This window comes from Bos mutus, chromosome 24 (assembly GCF_027580195.1).
Source record: "Bos mutus isolate GX-2022 chromosome 24, NWIPB_WYAK_1.1, whole genome shotgun sequence".
Taxonomy (NCBI): Eukaryota; Metazoa; Chordata; class Mammalia; order Artiodactyla; family Bovidae; genus Bos; species Bos mutus.
In genome coordinates this window covers 33,276,972-33,299,633 of record NC_091640.1, presented here as the reverse complement: position 1 = coordinate 33,299,633, position 22,662 = coordinate 33,276,972, and the positions used below count along the sequence as shown (strand labels likewise).

General features: G+C 42.7%; 1 protein-coding gene and 1 pseudogene across 5 annotated transcripts in view; one reads left to right on the top strand and one right to left on the bottom strand.

The window, feature by feature from the left end:
- Window positions 1-22,662, bottom strand: part of TMEM241 (transmembrane protein 241) — a 123,867-nt gene that overhangs the window by 73,971 nt on the left and 27,234 nt on the right. For all 5 annotated transcript variants that reach the window (XR_011462503.1, XR_011462504.1, XM_070361939.1 and 2 more), the window contains one exon: window positions 16,592-16,673. Coding sequence is in view for 3 of the 5 variants with exons in the window: in XM_070361939.1 (XP_070218040.1) it covers window positions 16,592-16,673 (82 nt within the window). In the remaining 2 variants the exon portion in view is untranslated. The remainder of the gene's footprint in view (window positions 1-16,591; window positions 16,674-22,662) is intronic.
- On the top strand, window positions 14,619-15,466 carry LOC138985335 (dynein light chain 1, cytoplasmic-like; annotated as a pseudogene).

Sequence of the window (22,662 nt, the reverse complement as noted above, 5' to 3'; positions counted from 1 at the left end):
CCTAGGACTGATCTCCTCCTTTAGGATGGACTGATTGGGTCTCCTTGCAGTCCAAGGGACTCCCAAGAGTCTTCAACACCACAGTTCAAAAGCATCAATTCTTCGGCGCTCAGCTTTCTTCACAGTCCAACTCTGACATCCATCCATGACCACTGGAAAAACCACAGCCTTGACTAGACGGACCTTTGTTGGCAAAGTAATATCTCTGCTTTTGAATATGCTATCTAGGTTGTTCATAACTTTCCTTCCATGGAGTAAGCGTCTTTTATTTCATGGCTGCAATCAGCATCTGCAGTGATTCTGGAGCCCAGAAACATAAAGTCACCTACTGTTTCCCCATCTATTTCCCATGAAGTGATGGGACCGGATGCTATGATCTTAGTTTTCTGAATGTTGAGCTTTAAGTCAACTTTTTCACTCTCCTTTTTCACTTTCATTAAGAGGCTTTTTAGTTCCTCTTCAGTTTCTGCCATAAGGGTGGTGTCATCTGCATATCTGAGATTATTGATATTTCTCCCGGCAATCTTGATTCCAGCTTGTGCTTCTTCCAGCCCAGCATTTCTCATGATGTACTCTGCATGTAAGTTAAATAAGCAGGGTGACAATATACAGCCTTGATGTACTCCTTTTCCTATTCGGAACCAGTCTGTTGTTCCATGTCCAGTTCTAACTGTTGCTTCCTGACCTGCATATAGGTTTATCAAGAGGCAGGTCAGGTGGTCTGATATTCCCATCTTTCAGAATTTTCCACAGTTTGTTGTGATCCACACAGTCAAAGGCTTTGGCATAGTCAATAAAGAAGAAATAGATGTTTTTCTGGAACTCTCTTGCTTTTCCCATGATCCAGCGGATATTAGCAATTTGATCTCTGGTTCCTCTGCCTTTTCTAAAACCAGCTTGAACATCAGGAAGTTCACGGTTCACATATTGCTGAAGCCTTGCTTGGAGAATTTTGAGCATTACTTTACTAGCATGTGAGATGAGTGCAACTGTGTGGTAGTTTGAGCATTCTTTGGCACTGCCTTTCTTTGGGATTGGAATGAAAACTGACCTTTTCCAATCCTGTGGCCACTGCTGAGTTTTCCAAATTTGCTGGCATATTGAGTGCAGCACTTTCATAGCATCATCTTTCAGGATATGAAATAGTTTAACTGGAATTCCATCACCTCCACTAGCTTTGTTCGTAGTGATGCTTTCTAAGGCCCACTTGACTTCACATTCCAGGATGTCTGGCTCTAGGAGAGTGATCACATCATCATGATTATCTGGGTCATGAAGCTCTTTTTTGTACAGTTCTTCTGTGTATTCTTGCCACCTCTGCTTAATATCTTCTGCTTCTGTTAGGTCCTTACCATTTCTGTCCTTTATCGAGCCCATCTTTGCATGAAAGGTTCCCTTGGTATCTCTAATTTTCTTGAAGAGATCTCTAGTCTTTCCCATTCTGTTGTTTTCCTCTATTTCTTTGCATTGATCACTGAGGAAGGCTTTCTTATCTCTCCTTGCTATTCTTTGGAACTCTGCTTTCAGATGCTTAAATCTTTCCTTTTCTCCTTTGCTTTTCGCTTCTCTTCTTTTCACAGCTATTTGTAAGGCCTCCTCAGACAGCCATTTTGCTCTTTTGCATTTATTTTCCATGGGGATGGTCTTGATCCCTGTCTCCTGTACAATGTCACAAACCTCCATCCATAGTTCATCAGGCACTCTATCAGATCTAGTCCCTTAAATCTATTTCTCACTTCCACTATATAATCATAAGGGATTTGATTTAGGTCATACCTTAATGGTCTAGTGGTTTTCCCCACTTTCTTCAATTTAAGTCTGAATTTGGCAATAAGGAGTTCATGATCTGAGCCACAGTCAGCTCCCGGTCTTGTTTTTGCTGACTGTATAGAGCTTCTCCATCTTTGGCTGCAAAGAATATAATCAATCTGATTTCGGTGTTGACCATCTGGTGATGTCCATGTGTAGAGTCTTCTCTTGTGTTGTTGGAAGAGGGTGTTTGCTATGACAAACACAGGTGTGAGAGGTGTGTTCTCTTGGCAAACTCTATCAGCCTTTGCCTTGCTTCATTCTGTACTCCAAGGCCAAATTTGCTGTTCCCCAGGTGTTTCTTGACTTCCTAATAATAATAAAAAGGACATCTTTTTTGGGTGTTAGTTCTAAAAGGTCTTGTAGGTCTTCAGAGAACCATTCAACTTCAGCTTCTTCAGCATTACAGGCTTGGATTACTGTGATATTGAATGGTTTGCCTTGCAAATGAACAGAAATCATTCTGTCATTTTTGAGATTGCATCCAAGTACTGCATTTCAGACTCTTTTGTTGACCATGATGGCTACTCCATTTCTTCTAAGGGATTCCTGCCCACAGTAGTAGATATAATGGTCATCTGAGTTAAATTCATCCACTCCAGTCCATTTTAGTTTGCTGATTCCTAGAATGTCGACATTCACTCTTGCCATCTCTTGTTTGACCACTTCCAATTTGCCTTGATTCATGGACCTGACATTCCAGGTTCCTATGCAATATTGCTCTTTACAGCATCGGACCTTGCTTCTATCACCAGTCACATCCACAACCGGGTATTGTGTTTGCTTTGGCTCCATCCCTTCATTCTTTCTGGAGTTATTTCTCCACTGATCTCCAGTAGCATATTGGGCACCTACCAACCCGGGGAGTTCCTCTTTCAGTATCCTATCATTTTGCCTTTTCATACTGTTCATGGGGTTCTCAAGGCAAGAATACTGAAGTGGTTTGCCATTCTCTTCTCTAGTGGACCACATTCTGTACATATAAATACATACAAATACATATAAACACATAAAATAGGTCTTAAAAAAAAACTATACCGAAGTCCCAAGCCCTAGGATTTGTGAAAGTGACCTCATACAGTAAAACAGGGCCTTTGCAAATGTAATTAAATGGAGAATCTGGAGATGGAGCGAACACCCTGGATGATCTAGGTGGGTCCCAAATACAAACACACGTATCCTCCTAAGAGAGAAGCAGAGATGTGACACACACAGAGAAGAGGCAATGTGGCCCAGAGGCAGAGACAGAGGGATGCAGCCACAAGCCAAGGCATGTCAGCAGCCACCAGAAATCGGAAGAGGCGAGGACCGGATTCTCCCCAGAACCTCTGGAGGGAGCATAGCCATTTCAGAACCCTGGCCTCCAGAACTGGGAGAGAATAAATTTCTGTTGTTTTAAGTCACCAAGGGAAGTAGTCATTTGTCACTGTAGCTACAGGAAACTAACAGAAGGAATCACCAGACGGTGGCCTGAACCTGGTAGTGGCTGTGGAGATGGAGAAAAGTGGACACAAGAGGGAAACATTTAGGAGACTGGAGTCAATGGTGGAACAACTGGGATCAACACTGTACCCCCTCCCCCAAAAAGGGGGAGAGGGAGAAGATATTTAAAAAATATAACACTTCAGTGGAACAAACCTAGGTGGCATATTAAAAAGCAGAGACATCACTTTCCCAACAGAGTTCCATATAGTCAAAGCTAGGGTTTTTCCAGTAGTCATGGACGTGAGAGTTGGACCATAAAGAAGGCCGAGCACCAAAGAACTGATGCATTCAAATTGTGGTGCTGGAGAAGACTCTTGAGAGTCTTTTGGACAGCAAGGAGATCAAACCAGTTGATCATAAAGGCAATCAGTCCTGAATATTCATTGGAAGGACCGATGCCGAAGCTGAAGCTCCAACACGTTGGCCACCTGATGTGAAGAGCTGACTCACTGGAAAAGACCCTGATGTTGGGAAAGACTGAAGGCAAAGGGAGAAGGGGGCAGCAAAGGATGAGATGGTTAGATAGCCTCACCGACTCAATGGACATGAATTTGAGCAAACTCTGGGAGATGGTGAAGGATGGGGGAACCTGGCATGCTGCAGTCCATGGGGTTGCAAAGAGTTGGACACAACTTAAAGACTGAACAACAAGCAGTGGGCTGTCAAGATACACAGAGTACCCACTGTACACTGACTATTGCTGGGCTGTTTGCTAAGAACAGCAGTCTTTCCTAATTTGACAGATGATCTTGACAAGGCCAGGGGAGGGATTGAAGGGTGAGGGATATTTGCTATTATCTTTGTTGTTGCCAATGGTGATGTTTCCTGGAAAGCAAAAGAAAATCAAGACTATGCATGGGTTTTGGCATCAGCCTGGGTTTCAGGCTCCAGCTCCACCATCTGCTCACGGAGCAGGGCGCTTATCCAAACAGTTTGCTCCTCTGTAGTATAAGGATAACAATACCTACAACCCGAAGCTATTGGGAGGAAGGGTGGAAGCCATGCAGGAGCCCCGCATGCAGGCTGTCAACGTTAATGGGCACCAAGCCTACAGTGAGCTGAGTGGACCCTGAGCTGAGAGGACCCTGAGCTGAGAAACTGTTCCCACTTCAAGGCCCCTTAAGTGGGTCTTTAAGCAGATGCTACTGCCCTATCACTTCCATATGGATTTATTCTTTATCTTTGGGGAAGATATTTTTACCTTGTCATTAAGACTTTTATAATTTTATAGCTCTGCCCTATTTTAGTATTTTGTTCTAACTCACACTGTTTCATTTCATTCTGAGCTCTTGCCTTACATTTTTCTTCCTTTTTTTAATGTTTTCTACTCTTTTTCATTAAAAGTTCAACTCAACTCTTTTTTCCCTTTAAAATCATAATTATTTCCTATGTTTTTCATGTCTTTTGTGCTTCTTTTGATTCCTCTTAAGCTTTTATGTTTTCTATTATGTTTTATGTATTTTAAGATTACTAGAGATTTTCTAAATTGGCCTCATCCATTAGGTTCATGTTGGGAAAACTTGGGCCCTGGCCTTCTAGGTCTGAGCCTAAGAAGACAGAACAGAAAATCTTTAGGTTAATCCTGTGGTACATGACAGTGAAAATTAAGACCTGATCCCTGGGTCAGGAAGATCCCCTGGAATAAGAAATTGGATCCCACTCCAGTATTCTTGCCTGGGAAATCCCATGGACAGAGGAGTCTGGCAGGCTACAGTCCATGGGGTCACAAAGAATTAGACAAGACTGAGTGAGCACACAACAACAAGACCTGATTTTACATGTTTTTGCCTCCTTGACTATAAAATCAGAAAGGAGATGAGATTTAGGGTTGACTCAGAGTCGGACACGACTGAGCGACTTTCACTTTCACTAGATTCTAACTCTAGACCTCAAAGAGGTTTTATTTTCTCAACTGTCGAGAGGTTCCTCCATCGCCCTAGCAGAATCTGAGCAGATTCTGTAAAAGGATCTATCTGTACATATAGAACTGATCTTAAAGTTCACTAACAATAGGTACCAACAATGTGTTCAGCACAGTGCTAATTATTTTAATTGCATTCTCTTATTTAAATCATCTCTCAACAACTTTATCCACAAATGCTGTTACCCTAATTTACGGACAAGGAAACTGAAGCTCTGGGTGATGGGGCAGCTTGCTGGTGAGTTCACAGCTGCTTCAGGGTGGGACTCCGGGATTCCAACCGAGTAATGGCAAAGCCCACACTCCCAGCCTTGATGTTTGTTGTTCTTTAGTCGATAAGTCATGTCTGACTCTTCTGTGATGCCATGGACTGTAGCCCACCAGGCTCCTCAGTCCATGGGATTTCCCAGGCAAGAATATTGGAGTGAGTGGTCATTTCCTTCTCCAGGGGATCTTCCCAACCCAGGGATAGAATCCATGTCTCCTGCATTGACAGGCGGGTTCTTTACCACTGAGCCACCAGGGAAGCCCCATCCTTGAAGTTATAGGATCCAGGTTATGGCAAGCTCCCAGTATAAGCATCCTGGATCCACACCTGAACAAAGTCCAATACAACTGTGTATTGTTCCCAACTCTGCCAGTCTGTGTCCTCCAGTGATAAAACTGCTATGATCTAAAACGATGACGTTGACATAAACTCCATGCCACTCTTTAAAGGGACATCATCCATTTCTACTTTAAAATGGTCTAATCTGAATTTCTCAAGCCGTTTTTCTTGACTGAGGAGCTAGCAGACTTTAGAAACAGTAACTCTACCATTGACTTTTATAGGCCTCCAAAGAGATCTATCAAGAATAATATTAAGGCAATCTGCAACTTATAATTACTAACTTTCCCTTGGCCTCCACCTCTGTGTACCAAGCCTTCGTCTGAACTATGTGATTAGTTCAAGAGACCCCAGTGACCAATTATTTCAGAAAACCTGCCCTTTACAGACTGAAGTTCAGCAGACTTACTTTTGTGAAATCAGATAAAAGTTGTGAGAAATGAGGACTTCCCTGGCTGTCTAGGGGTTAAGACTCCTTGCTTCCACTGCAAGGGCCATGGGTTTGATTCCTGGTCGGGCAACTAAGGTCCCACAAGCCACATGGTATGGCCAAAAAAAAAGTTCTGAGAAATGATAATAATAATAACAGTCAAGATACCCTGAATGCTTCCTGTGTGCCAGACTCCGTTCTAAATGTTTTTACATATTGAATCATCATAATAACCCTTTGAGAGAAATACTAATAACATCTCTATTATACAGATGAGGAAATGGAGGGATATACTTTGATTCTCTTTTTTAACCTGCCTCTTAATAATCTGAAACCACTTTTAGACAATCTAGACACTAGCTTGCTGCTAAAGAGAACAGAAAATCAAGTCTGTTCTTCCACACTGTCAAGGCGCTAGGAATGGCCTCAATAACAAAAGGTCCCACCATCTTTCATTAGGAAAAATGGCCTAAGATCAACTACCATGAAACCCAAATCATCATTTTTAACATAAAACGTAATTGACCAAATTCAACTGCACTGCAGTCCAATTCGTTTCATGACTCAGGGGCACAATTTGCAACTAATTTATTCTTGGAGTCCACTCATTTAAAATTCAACATTTTGTCCATGCACGGTTGCAAATTTTTCTCTGGCTGTAAAAAGACATCAGTAACTTTTACTTCAAATTTTTCATTATTCCCATGCTTCCCAGAGTGGAATTTTCAAGCCTTGATTGTTGTTTGTTCAGGTGTTGGGACTGACTTAAAACAGTTTTCTATGGAAAGCCCTGGCCCTGTCCACAGGCACGGCCTTGGGTCCCTCTGCAGGAGTGTGGATGGCTCGCTTAGCCAAGCTGTGGGTTGGCTTCTTAGTTTTGTAGAACATCAATCCTACCTTCAATTTGGGTGTGTGTGACTTCAATCTACAATATATTATAGAATAATTAATTGCCAGGCTCTTGCCAAAGAATATACCTTTGAACATTTGGCTGCCTAGTTTTTTATAAAAATCATGCCTGCAGAAATAAATGTTCCTAAAGGAAAGGAGCCAGATCATTGGAGAGCAGCAGTTTTAACCCCAGAGAACTATTCCTACTGAACCATGCTGTCATTATGCTACCAACAGACTAGGAATCCCAGAAACTAGGTTACCATTGGGTTTATTATAAGGATGCAACTGAAGACCCTACGTGGCTCATCGTACCCTTAATGAGGACTAAGTAACTGAGAGTCCAATGGGTAAAGAATCTGCCTATGATGCAGGAGACACAGGAGATACAGGTTTGATCCCTGGGTTGGGAAGAGTCTCTGGGGAAGAAATGGCAAGCCACTTCAGTATTCTTGCCTGGGAAATGCCAGGGACAGAGAACCCTGGTGGATTATACAGTCCACTGGGTCACAAAGAGTTGGACACGACAGCACAGAGAACACAGAAGGAATTGAGAGCAAAGAAGGACACTGCATTTCCTCAGCAATAGCTTGCATTTATCTTACAAGCATGGAGAGTCTTGTAACTTCTTTACTTCGCTGCAAAAAGATAAAGAGCTAAAACCAAGGCCCAATTATATTTGTTTCATAAGATATCATAGCATAAATTTCTATGTGCTAAGTCTCTCTGTGGCCTTCTATTTCCCTTGATCTAGATTTCTTTTATTTTTTCCATTTTAAGATTTTATTTTATTTTTTTTAAATTGGAGTATAATTGCTTTACAATGTTGTATTAGTTTACAACAACAGGAATCAGCTATATGTATAGATTTCTTTTAAAATCTCTTCATAAGAAATGCTTATCTTACCAACTCTACCCTAATGTAAAATAAAACTTAGGGACTTGCCCCAGTGGTCCAATAGTTAAGAATCTGCCTTGCAATGCAGGGGATGAGGGGTCGATCCCTGGTCGAGGAACTAAGATCCCAAGTGCCATGGAGTAACTAAGCCTGTACGCCACAACTAGAGTCCACCTGCTGCAACTAAGACCCCATGCAGCCAAAAACTAAATTAATTAATTTTTAAATAAACTTAAATTTTAAAAAGAGGCACAAACTACCATATATAAAACACACAAGAAACAAGTATATATTGTACAGGGACTTCCCTGGTGGCTCAGTCGGTAAAGAGTCTACCTGCTATGCAGGAGACGTGGGTTCGATCCCTGGGTCAGGAAGATTCCCCTGGAGAAGGAAATGGCAACCCACTCTAATATTCTTGCCTGGGAAATCCCATGGACAGAGGAGCTTGCTGGGCCACAGTCCATAGCGTCACAAAAGGTCAGACATGACTGAAGCAACCTACCACACACGCACACACAGAAAGCAGAACAACTACACAGCTCCTCTCCCCTTCTCCCCACTCCATCCTGATAGGCTCATCTCCTTGGTTTGTTATGATTTAGGGAGGAAAGAGAGTAAGCATTGTACTGCTTTTTTAAAAATAATGTTATTTATTTATTTGGCTGTACAGGGTCTTAGCTGTGGCATGCAGACTTCTTAGTTTCAGCACGTGGGATCTAGTTCCCTGACCAGGGATCGAATCCTGTCCCCTGCAAGTCTTAACCACTGGACCACCAGGAAAGTCCGAGGCATTGCAGATGAACCACTATCGTCGGACAGTCTTGAGTCTGCATCTCTGATTTTTGTAACATCTACCAGTTGGTGACCTTCACCAAATCTGCATCTCAGTTTCCTCCTCTGTAAATGGGAGTAATTAAGTCCAACTTCATATGTCATGAAGGTTGGCAACAGGAAGTGCCTGGCTCACATATATGACACTGAATATTCACAATGGTTGTTTCCACGGTGAGTTGTGTGTCTCTCATGGATTCCCCTATAAATTCTTCAAGGTCAGGTAAGTGTGTGTGCTCAGACTCTGCAACCCCTTGGACTATAGCCTGCCAGGCTCCTCTGTCCATGGGATTCTCCAGGCAAGAATACTGGAGTGGGTTGCCATTTCCTCCTCCAGGAGATCTTTCTGACCCAGGGATCGAACCCACATCTCTTGCATCTTCTGCACTGGCAGGCAGATTTCTTACCACTAGCGCCACCTGGGAGTCCCCTCAAGGTCAGGAACCAGGTCTTATTCCTCATTAAGCCCCCAGTAATAGACTCCCCAATAAATATTTGCTGAATGGAGAGCCACAAAAATAATCTCCCTGCCTTAATTCTATCATCTGGTTGTGAGTTTGAGGTGGAAAAATCAATAAAGAATGTCCCCATCTTGATTTTGCAGAGTGAAGTCAGCTTCCTCTCAGGAGCTATACATCAGAAAAAAGGCTTCAAAGTCTTGTTGGATAAAGGAGGCCTTTATGGAGCAAAGCAACTCCGTAAGTGTTTTGCATAACAACACGCCCACGGATTTTAACTGAGTGCTTTCTCCCCCAATTCCTCGTGGATCCATGAAACTGACAGCTTGGCACCAGCATGTTGACGCCTGTTTTCCATCTAACACAAGCTGTACAAGTACCTCGTGTTTCATCCACTCTGTTGTAGATTTTTAAGCAACTATGTAAAAACAAAAAACTCGGAAAACAAAGAAAAGATGCTGGGTTATTTCACTAAAAAAGAAAAAAAAATAAGTGTCTCCTTTCTGTCTTCCTCCTCCTCTAACCGAGTGTATTTGGTTTGGGGTTGTTTCTCTGTGCTTGGAGTTTGAAATGCAGCAGCTTCTTTCTGCCCATGAAAAAAATCTGTGTTCTAGGTCAGGGCCATTCAAATGCAGTCCCCTCAGAAGAAAAGGAGCTCCAGGGAATTCCCTGGTGGTCCAGTAGCTAAAGACTCTGCTCTCCCAATGCAGGGGGCACGATCAGGGAACTAGATCCCACATGCTGAAACTAAGATCAAAGATCTCTCACTTTGCAACTAAGACCCAGAGCAGCCAAATTAAAAAAAAAAAAAAAAAGACGACTATAAGGAGCTCACACACAGAATGTAAGTCAGTGCACTACTTTCTTCTTCAAAAAGTATGGCTATGAAAAAAAAAAGTCAGCTCAACTAAACAACGTGTTTAGTGCCAAGCTTGATGTTCACTCTGGCACAGTCTCCTTAGGGCCAGGTAACAAGAGCTCTTGATGAAAGTGAAAGAGGAAAGTGAAAAAGTTGGCTTAAAGCTCAACATTCAGAAAACTAAGATCATGGTGTCTGGTCCCATCACTTCATGGCAAATAGATGTGGAAACAGTGGCAGACTTTATTTTTGGGGGGCTACAAAATCACTGCAGATGGTGACTGTAGCCATGAAATTAAAAGATGCTTACTTCTTGGAAGAAAAGTTATGACCAACCTAGACAGCATATTAAAAAGTAGAGACATTACTTTGCCAACAAAAGTCAAACCATAGTCAAAGCTATGGTTTTTCCTGTGGTCATGTATGGATGTGAGAGTTGGACTATAAAGAAAGCTGAGAGCCAAAGAATTGATGCTTTTGAACTGTGGTGTTGGAGAAAACTCTTGAGAGTCCCTTGTGAAAGGCTGTTGTTGAATCACGCGAATACACCAGGATTCTTGGCCCCCGGAGGAGAAGAATTCAATCCAGGGCCAGAGACGAGGCTTGATCGCTCAGAGCTTTTGTGTAATAAAGTTTTATTAAAGTATAAAGGAGATAGAGAAAGCTTCTGACATAGGCATCAGAAGGGGGCAGAAAGAGTACCTCCCTGCTAGTCTTTAGCTGGATGTTATATAGTCACTAGCAGTCTGTTAATGAAAGAAAGGAATGTCTTAAAATTCAGAATGGCACCAGGCCCCTCACCCATAAGATGTATTTTGGGATAATCTTGGCACCAAATGGTTTATCCTGGGCCATAAAATGATTAACTTGAATCTTGAAGAAGGGCAGACCACCATACAAATAGTTTCATTTACATAGATTAGGGGAACAATATCCATACTGGTTTGTCAAGTAGGTTCTGGGCCAAGAGGCGGAACCGACTTGGAGACAGAGTTTGGGGTAAAGGCATAGTACATTAGCATAGCTTAAGACGAACATTTTCATAAGAAAAAGGCACTGGTTATCTCTAGGCTTGAGAATAGCTAACTTCAGGCGAAACCGGGTGTCATTATGGCAACACAGTATTTTAAGAGAAACCTCCCTTGAAATTTGTGTAGAGAAGGAAAAAATATTGCTAGTTTGTTTCCTCCTGCCACTTAAGAGAGATAAAAATGTCTGACACTTGCAGGCTATTTCCTCCATTTGGAGACCCCTGGCCTTCCTGCCTGTTACCCTCTCATTTTCATCGACTCCAGTCCCCAGGTCCTGGTCTACAAAGACTGTGAAAAGTTTGTCCTTTCTTCCTCCTTAAGAATTCCAGACCCCTCTCTCCTTGGGGACCCCTAGATTTCCTATCAACCTGCCTAGGAAATGACTCTCTCACTTGGACTGCAAGGAGATTCAACTAGTCCATCCTAGAGGAGATCAGTCCTGAGTGTTCACTGCAAGGACTGATGTTGAAGCTGAAACTCCAATACTTTGGCCACCTGATGCAAAGAACTGACTCATTGGAAAAGACCCTGATGCTGGGAAATACTGAAGGTGGAAGGAGAAGGGGACGACAGAGGATGAGATAGTTGGTGGCATCGCTGACTCGATGGACATGAGTTTGGGTAGACTCCAGGAGTTGGTGATGGACAGGGAGGCCTGGCGTGCTGCAGTCCGTGGGGTTGCAAAGAGTCAGACACAACTGAGCGACTGAACTGAACTGAACTGAACTGAACAAGAGCTCACAGGCCGTTACCACCTGTGGACTATGCACTTCAAGAGGCACTGTTCCAGGTTAGAGAGCTCTCCGTGTGCCTGAGACATACAAGACTGACATTTACAATGGACTTCTGAGGGTTTATTGGCTACCTCATCTCCTGATCTCTTTCTTTGATCAAACACCGCAATATTGAGGATGTGCCTCATTCTTATCAGTCTATGGGTGTGGGTGGGGATCCTATGTGACCAGGGCTGGCCAAATAGTGTTCTCAGTCTTTCCAGTCACAGTGAATGGTTCAGGGAAGACATGAACCAGGGCCGACCAATCAGCATAACTCCATCCTGGTTAGTTTTTAGTTTTTAGACCTGGGATGGGCAGTGTTCCTAACTGATGCAATCAGAATGAATCCCGGAAATTATGCAGAAGCTGCAAGGAAGACAGTCTTGTTCCACTAGACTTGAAGTTGTGAGGATGTGAGCCTGGAATCAACAAGACTCAGGAGGGGAAAGCTGAACTGTGAGATGAAGCAAAGATAGAGCAGAACTGACAGACAGACAGCATCTGGATTCTGAGTAGGTCATTGGAATCTCTCAATCAGTTCAGTTCAGTTCAGTCGCTCAATTGTGCCTGGACTCTTTGTGACCCCATGAACTGCAGCACACCAGGCTTCCCTGTCCATCACCAACTCCCGGAGTCCACCCAAACCCATGTCCATTGAGTCAGTGATGCCATCCAACCATCTCATCCTCTGTCGTCCCCTTCTTCTCCTGCCTTCAGTCTTTCCCAGCATCAGGGTCTTTTCCAATGAGTCAGCTCTTTGCATCAGGTGGCCAAAGTATTGGAATTTCAGCTTCAACATCAGTCCTTCCAATGAACACCCAGGACTGATCTCCTTTAGGAAGGACTGGTTGGCTCTCCTTGCAGTCCAAGAGACCCTCAAGAGTCTTTTCCAACACCACAGTTCAAATCTCTCAATCAAGCCATGCCTAAAGTAGTTTCTACCTGATGACTTTTCATTAATGTAAACCAGGAGATTTCCCCTTTGCTTAGACCAGTTGGTGAGCTTTCTAACACTTGCAATCATAAGAGTCTCAAGTCTGTGCAAGACTATTATACCCTGGGCTCATTTGAAAATCCACATACACTGACCCTAAAAAGACAAATCAGAAAAGGTGAAAGGTGGGGAGTCAGAAGAGCTTCCCATTAGGTGGAGAAAGCCTTGGTACCTCCCCACACCTAAGTTCCTTCCTCTGTTGGGTGATTAACATCTGCCTCACCTGTCAGGTGACTGGCAGAGCCACATAGAAAGATACAAAGGAAATCACTCCAGAAACATATGAAAAAGCACTGTACAATCAAAAAACTGTTATCATTATTAACACGACAACTTACTTATTCAAACTTCAGAATTCTGGCATCCATAACTATCCAGAGCCTACAAAAAATTTTAAAAGCTTTTGTACAACTATAGATTTTTTTTTCCCCCAATCAACTCCTATACTCTGTGGTTGGAGAAGCAGCTCCCCCTACAGGCCAGAGGGCATAAAGTGAGGCCACAGACCCGAGGAGCTCGACCCCATCAAAAGGGGCAGCGGTGAGCCAACCTGGCCCCTATTCCAGATCAGCACCCACCAATGCGGTGTGGTGGCTCACTTCTTAGGTCAGTCGGGCTGTTCTCTCTCCCATCTCACACAACATCCCATTTACTCAAGCTTATGAATCATGAAAGAAAAATGATGATTTCATTTAGAAATTACCAGTACTAATTCTTAACCACTATTTTGCAACCTCGGAGTTGTCCTAACAACACTATCATTATCCAGACAGACAGATTTTGTTTGTTTTTGAGAGCTACCATAACACGTTTTCCTATCTGACTTCTAAGGACCCAGCACAACAATAAACTTTACATTAAAAAACAATATTGTTTTGGAACTTCCCTGGCGGTCTAGTGGTTAAGATTCCATGCTTCCAATACAGGAGGGCGCAGATTCAACTCCTGGGAGAGGACTAAGATCCCACATGCAACACAGCATGGCCAAAAAAAAAAAAACCTAAATTATTTGGAGAAGCATCATGGCTTAGGTAGTGATGACCGCTCCCAACAAGTCTGAACCTCTTCAGCCTCTCCCCCAGGAGACCATCGCAGTTGGCCAACCCTCTGATCCTTGGCAGGCTTCCCTGGTAGCTTAGCTGGTAAAGAATCTGCCTACAATGCAGGAGATTCTGGTTCAATTCTTGAGTTGAGAAGATGCCCTGGAGGAGGGATAGGCTACCCACTCCAGTATTCTTGGGCTTCCCTGGTGGCTGGTGGTTTAGATGGTAAAGAAAGTGAAAGTCGCTTAGTCATGTCTAACTCTTTGCGACCCCATGGAATTCTGCAGGCCAGAATACTGGAGTAGGCAGCTATTCCCTTCTCCAGGGGATCTTCCCAACCCAGGGATCAAACCCAGGTCTCCTGCATTGCAGACAGATTCTTTACTAGCTGAACCACCAGGGAAGCCCAAGGTTCAATCCCTGGGTTGGGAAGATCCCTTGGAGGAGGGCATTGCAACCCACTCCAGTATTCTTGCCTGGAGAATCCCCATGGACAGAGGAGCCTTGTGGGTTTCGTCCATAGGATCAAAAAGTGTTGGACACAACTGAGCGACTAAGCATACACACCGTTCCTTGGTAACCATGTGTGATTAAAAGGCCAGGATCAAAAATGCCAATATGAGGACTTCCCTGGTGGTCCAGTGGCTAAGACTCCACGCTCCCAATGCAGAGGCCCAGGATCAGGGAGCTAGATTCCACATGCCAAACTTAAAGAGTTCGCATGATGGTGATTTAGTTGCTAAGTGGTGTCTGGCTCTTGCAACCCCATGGAGTGTAGCCCAACAGGCTCCTCTGTCCATGGGATTCTCCAGGCAAGAATACTGGAGCAGGTTACCATTTTCTTCTCCAGGGGATCTTCCTGATCCAGGGACTGAACTCGAGTCTCCTGCATTGCAGGCAGATTCTTTACTGAATGAACCACCAGGGAAGCCCTAAGAGTTCGCATACCGCAACTAAAGATCCCAGATGCTGAAACTAAGACCCTGCACAGCCCAATAAATAAATATTTTTTTTAAATAATCATTTTTTAAATGCTGATATGCCAGAGGAGATGCAATCGGACTTAGCGGAGTGTGCTACTCAGGCATTGGAGAAATATAATACAGAGAAGGACATTGCTGCCCAGATCACAGAGTCTGACAAGAAGTACAACCCCACCCGGCAGAGCATCACGGGGAGGAACTTTGCTGGTTATGTGACACATGAAACCAAACACTTCATTGACTTCCACCTGGACCAAGGGGCCACTTTCTGGTTCAAATCTGGTTTAAAGCATGGACTGGGTCACATACCCAGTGATCCATCCAAAAACAAGGACTGCAGCCTAAATTTCAAATACCAGAGACTGAAATCTTCAGTCTTGCTTAAGGGAACACCTCGATCTCTGAACCTTTATTGTGTTGTTTTGCTCAGAACATTCTCTGTACTAGTTTGTTGCGGTTATACTGCAATTAGCAAAATAGCTTACATCTGTATTTATTTTCTATTCCATACCTCTCTGCCCCATGTTTTTTCTCCTCAAAATCCATTCCTTTATAGAAATAAATCTGTTGGAGAAGTATGCATTTAAAACAGAAAACTAAATTGTGTGAAAAGTTTGCATTTTTCCAACATTAGAATACAATCATTTTCTGATAGATAAAAACAGCAATTAGGGGATTAAAAAGGGAAGAGGCCTTAATACCGTTCCTGATTTTTAAGCCACATTTTGACTCCCTGGTCAATAGTGATATTTGTGGGCTCTCTTTTGGTGGCATAATAAATTTCTGGAGTTCCACATACTATATAATGTAACTGGAAGGAATCTGTTCCTCACAGTAGCCTCCTTTGAGGAGCTCAATTCTTGGGGCTGGGTGGGAGGACAGAATGAACACTTGTTTCACTAGGGTCCACGTGTCGTGGGCATCAATTTCATGCCAGGCATGTGCACCCACGAGTAAGCCCAGTGCGCTCAGGCGGCATTACTGATGGGCGGGGTCATGGTCCCTGGAAGTAAGGAGCAGACTGAGCCCACCCTCCCTGCTCCCAAGGACAGCCTGCATCCACACAGAGCAGGCTCCACAAATAGCCCTACTCTGTCTTTCTGGTCTCCACCTGCATCACTCTATTTTGTAACACAAGTCTGTCTTCCCTGTTACGTGTGTATATGTGTGTTAGTCCCTCAGTAGTGTCTGACTATGATCCCACGGACTGTAGCCCGCCAGGCTCCTCTGTCCATGGGATCTCCCAGGCAGGAATACTGATGTGGGTTGCCATTTCCTTCTCCAGGGGATATTCCTAACTCTGGGATCGAACCCAGGTCTCCTGCATTGCAGGCAGATTCTTTACCATCTGAGCTATAGGGAAGTCCCTTCCCTGTTACATGGTTCCCTTCAAGTCAGGAAGAGGGGGTAAAAGGCTCCACATTGGCCTCAGCCCCAAGACTAGTTCTCCAATCTAGCTGTACCATCATTAAAGCTGATTCTCTATCCACTATTGATCCGAGGTGCAACCAGTTAAAAGGCAAAGAGGAAGTTGAGAAAAGGACTGTCCCCCTCAAAGCCTCTCACGCTTACCAGTCTGGATAGCGCTCTGGAACCGGCATAGATGATACCCACAAATAGCACCGAAGCAGGAAGCCACGTCAAAACATCAGATCTGGAAAAGAGGGAAAAGGCCATCATATTTCTGTCCGAAAGACCTCCCTGGAAGATATGACCCTCCCATACGCCAAATACAGCACCCGTGGTCGTCTAAGCATCCCCAGGTGACTGGTGAAGCCCGACACGGTCTGTATCATCAAGCAGGGTGGAGGCTGACCAAAGCATTCTGCCTACAGCCCATCACTCAGCCAATGATGTGGCATTACTGGCCCCACAATCAGCCACAGACAAGCTGGAGATAGAAAAAGGCTTCCTGCAGGTTGGGAGACAGAACAGACCTGATTTTTTTTAAAGACCAGGGAACATTATTCTTTGAAATTTAAGTAGTCAGATGCTTTGAACCCATACCAAATTCCTTTTAATTTTTTTAAAAAGCTATTTACCTAGCAAAGGGCTTCCCTGATGGCTCAGTAGGTAAAGAATGTGCCTGCGATGCAGGACACATAAGAGATGCAAGTTCAATCCCTGGGTTGGGAAGATCCCCTGGAGGAAGAAAATGGCAATCCACTCCAGTATTCTTGCCTGAAAAATCCCATGGACAGAGAAGCCTGGCAGGCTACAGTCTATGGGGTCACAAAAAGTCAGACACGACTGAGCTACTAAGCACACACACACACCTACCAAGGGACCAAACGGCTCCATCAAACCACGAAAGGAGCCACAGTGTTAAAGGGTGGAATTGAAACGAGTGCTTGAACTTGAGCTGGGTGGCCAGGTGCTGAGCCTCAACAGTTAACCTGGGATACCAGTTCAAGAAATCTCTAAGGACTTCTCAAGGGCACATTTCTTCAGTTACATTGTGGCCACACCAAGAACTGTGTTTTCAACTCAGCTGAGGGTCTTGCTCTCCTCAAGAAAAGCTAAATCCCAGGCTTTACATAGAGCACACATCACTGAGGGTGCAACTTGCTTTCCCCATTAGTTACAAATGCATTCAGTTTGCTAATGCAAGTTCCCAGAGTCATTCTAATAATAAATATGAATTAATGAAAGCATTCCTGCAGGATATAACATAATAATCCCAAGTAACTCAATGAACTGCTCTCCTCAGATGGTGCTTGTTCAAGAAATGGTCTTTGTTAATTGGATTAACATGAGCAGGGACTCTATCTATCATCAGATCTGCTTTTTACACAACCTCCCAGAGAATGCAGCATGAAAATGCTTTTAGTCTCAAATAAGGCCTTCAAACCCTACCTTCTGTACACATTCATTCAGCCAAAACTCATAGCAACTGACAAGGTGCTCACAGCAGAGTTAATATTACCAGCATCACTGCTGACATTGTTTGAGCCTTCCTACAAACCAGGCCCTGTGCTAAATACTTTCTATGCTGTTATCATTTTTTAAATCTGCACAACAGGGACTTCCCTGGCGGTCCATCAGTTGGGAGTCTGCCTTTCAGTGCAGGGGACATGGGTTCAAACCCTGGTTGAGGAATTATGATCCTACATGCTGTGCGGTGTGGCCAAAATAAATAAATAAACAAAAACAAAACAGTATTGACTGTTCAGCTTGAAAATACCACCAACATTTTTAGGGAGGTGGTCCTAAGATGGCGGAGGAATAGGACGGGGAGACCACTTTCTCCCCCACAAATTCATCAAAAGAACATTTGAACGCTGAGAAAATTCCACAAAACAACTTCTAAATGCCGGCAGAGGACATCAGGCACCCAGAAAAGCAGCCCATTGTCTTCGAAAGGAGATGTTTTATCAATGGTGCTGTATAGATGGAGACGTCTTGAGGCTACTGTAAAAATAAGACTGAAAACCAGAAGCAGGAGGGTTAAGTCCAAATCCTGAGAACACCAGAGAACTCTTGACTCCAGGGAACATTAATCAACAGGAGCTCATCAAACGCCTCCATACCTACATTGAAACCAAACACCACCCAAGGGCCAACAAGTTCCAGAGCAAGACATAACACGCAAATTCTCCAGCAACACAGGAACATAGCCCTGAGCTTCAATATACAGGCTGACCAAAGTCACTCCAAACCCACTGACATCTCATAACTCATTACTGGCCACCTCATTGCACTCCAGAGAGAAGAAATCCAGCTTCACCCACCAGAACACCGACACAAGCTTCCCTAACCAGGAAACCTTGATAAGTCACCCACACAACCCCACCCACAGCAAGGAAACTCCACAAAAAAGAGAACTCCACAAACTGCCAGAATACACAAAGGCCACCCCAAACACAGCAATATAAACGAGATGAAGAGACAGAGGAATACCCAGCAGGTAAAGGAACAGGATAAATGTCCACCAAACCAAACAAAAGAGGAAGAGATAGGGAATCTACCTGACAAAGAATTCCGAATAATGATAGTGAAAATGATCCAAAATGTTGAAAACAAAATGGAATCATAGATAAATAGCCTGGAGACAAGGATTGAGAAGATGCAAGAAAGGTTTAACAAGGACCTAGAAGAAATAAAAAAGAGTCAATATATAATGAATAATGTAATAAATGATATAAAAAACACTCTGGAGGGAACAAATAGTAGAATAAAGGAGGAAGAAGATAGGATTAGTGAGGTAGAAGATAGAATGGTAGAAATAAATGAATCAGAGAGGAAAAAAGAAAAACGAATTAAAAGAAATAAGGACAATCTCAGAGACCTCTGGGACAATGTTAAACGCCCCAACATTCGAATCATAGGAGTCCCAGAAGAAGACAAAAAGAAAGACCATGAGAAAATACTTGAGGAGATAATAGCTGAAAACTTCCCTAAAATGGGGAAGGAAATAATCACCCAAGTCCAAGAAACCCAGAGAGTCCCAAACAGGATAAACCCAAGGCGAAACACCCCAAGACACATATTAATCAAATTAACAAAGATCTAACACAAGGAATAAATATTAAAAGCAGCAAGGGAAAAACAACAAATAACACACAAGGGGATTCCCATAAGGCTAACAGCTGATCTTTCAAAGAAACTCTTCAGGCCAGGAGGGAATGGCAGGACATACTTAAAGTGATGAAAGAAAATAACCTACAGCCCAGATTACTGTACCCAGCAAGGATCTCATTCAAATATTAAGGAGAAATCAAAAGCTTTACAGACAAGCAAAAGCTGAGAGAATTCAGCACCACCAAACCACCTCTCCAGCAAATGCTAAAGGATCTTCTCTAGACAGGAAACACAAAAAGGGTGTATAAACTCGAACCCAAAACAATAAAGTAAATGGCAGCGGGATCATACTTATCAATAATTACCTTAAACGTAAATGGGTTGAATGCCCCAACCAAAAGACAAAGACTGGCTGAATGGATACAAAAACAAGACCCCTACATATGTTGTCTACAAGAGACCCACCTCAAAACAGGGGACACATACAGACTGAAAGTGAAGGGCTGGAAAAAGATATTCCACGCAAATAGAGACCAAAAGCAGGAGTAGCAATACTCATATCAGATAAAATAGACTTTAAAACAAAGGCTGTGAAAAGAGACAAAGAAGGACACTACATAATGATCAAAGGATCAATCCCAGAAGAAGATATAACAATTATAAATATATACGCACCCAACATAGGAGCACCACAATATGTAAGACAAATGCTAACAAGTATGAAAGGGGAAATTAACAATAACACGATAATAGTGGGAGACTTTAATACCCCACTCAAAACTGTGGATAGATCAACTAAACAGAAAATTAACAAGGAAACACAAACTTTAAACGATCCAATAGACAAGTTAGACCTAATTGATATCTATAGGACATTTCATCCCAAAACAATGAATTTCACCTTTTTCTCAAGCGCACACGGAACTTTCTCCAGGATAGATCACATCCTGGGCTATAAATCTAGCCTTGGTAAATTCAAAAAAATTGAAATAATTCCAAGCATCTTTTCTGACCACAATGCAGTAAGATTAGATCTCAATTACAGGAGAAAAACTATTAAAAATTCCAACATATGGAGGCTGAACAACACACTGCTGAATAACCAACAAATCACAGAAGAAATCAAATAAGAAATCAAAATATGCAAAGAAATGAATGAAAATGAAAACACAACAACCCCAAACCTGTGGAACAGTGTAAAAGCAGTGCTAAGGGGAAGGTTCATAGCAATACAGGCATACCTCAAGAAACAAGAAAAAAGTCAAAAGTTATAACCTAACTCTACACCTAAAGCAACTAGAAAAGGAAGAAATGAAGAACCCCAGGGTTAGTAGAAGGAAAGAAACCTTAAAAATTAGGGCAGAAATAAATGCAAAAGAAACAAAAGAGACCATAGCAAAAATCAACAAAGCCAAAAGCTGGTTCTTTGAGGGGATAAACAAAACTGACAAACCATTAGCCAGACTCATCAAGAAACAAAGGGAGAAAAATCAAATCAATAAAATTAGAAATGAAAATGGAGAGATCACAACAGACAACATAGAAATACAAAGGATCATAAGAGACTACTATCAGCAATTATGTGCCAATAAAATGGAAAACTTGGAAGAAATGGAAAAATTCTTAGAAAAGTACAACTTTCCAAAACCGAACCAGGAAGAAATAGAAAATCTTAACAGACCCATCACAAGCACGGAAATTGAAACTGTAATCAGAAATCTTCCAGCAAACAAAAGTCCAGGTCCAGACGGCTTCGCAGCTGAATTCTACCAAAAATTTAGAGAAGAGCTAACACCTATCCTACCCAAACTCTTCCAGAAAATTGCAGAGGAAGGTAAACTTCCAAACTCATTCTATGAGGCCACCATCACCCTAATACCAAAACCTGACAAAGATGCCACAAAAAAAGAAAACTACAGGCCAATATCATTGATGAACATAGATGCAAAAATCCTTAACAAAATTCTAGCAATCAGAATCCAACAACACATTAAAAAGATCATACATCATGACCAAGTGGTCTTTATCCCAGGGATGCAAGGATTCTTCAATATTCACAAATCAATCAATGTAATACACCACATTAACAAATTGAAAAATAAAAGCCATATGATTATCTCAATACATGCAGAGAAAGCCTTTGACAAAATTCAACATCCATTTATGATAAACACCCTCCAAAAAGCAGGAATAGAAGGAACATACCTCAATATAATAAAAGCTATATATGACAAACCCATAGCAAACATTATCCTCAAGGTGAAAAATTGAAAGCATTTCCCCTAAAGTCAGGAACAAGACAAGGGTGCCCACTTTCACCACTACTATTCAACATAGTTTTGGAAGTTTTGGCCACAGCAATCAGAGCAGAAAAAGAAATAAAAGGAATCCAAATTGGAAAAGAAGAAGTAAAACTCTCACTGTTTGTAGATGACATGATCCTCTACATAGAAAACCCTAAAGACTCCACCAGAAAATTACTAGAGCTAATCAATGAATATAGTAAAGTTGCAGGATATAAAATCAACACACAGAAATCCCTTGCATTCCTCTACACTAATAATGAGAAAACAGAAAGAGAAACTAAGGAAACAATTCCATTCACCATTGCAATGAAAAGAATAAAATACTTAGGAATATATCTACCTAAAGAAACAAAAGACCTATATATAGAAAACTATAAAACACTGGTGAAAGAAATCAAAGAGGACACTAATCAGTTCAGTTCAGTCTCTCAGTTGTGTCCGACCGACTCTTTGCGACCCCATGAATTGCAGCACACCAGGCCTCCCTGTCCATCATCAACTCCTGGAGTTCACTCAGACTCACGTCCATCGAGTCGGTGATGCCATCCAGCCATCTCATCCTCTGTCATCCCCTTCTCCTCCTGCCCCCAATCCCTCCCAGCATCAGAGTCTTTTCCAATGAGTCAACTCTTCACATGAGGTGGCCAAAGTACTGGAGTTTCAGCTTTAGCATCATTCCTTCCAAAAACATCCAGGGCTGATCTCCTTCAGAATGGACTGGTTGGATCTCCTTGCAGTCCAAGGGACTCTCAAGAGTCTTCTCCAACACCACAGTCCAAAAGCATCAGTTCTTCGGTGCTCAGCTTTCTTCACAGT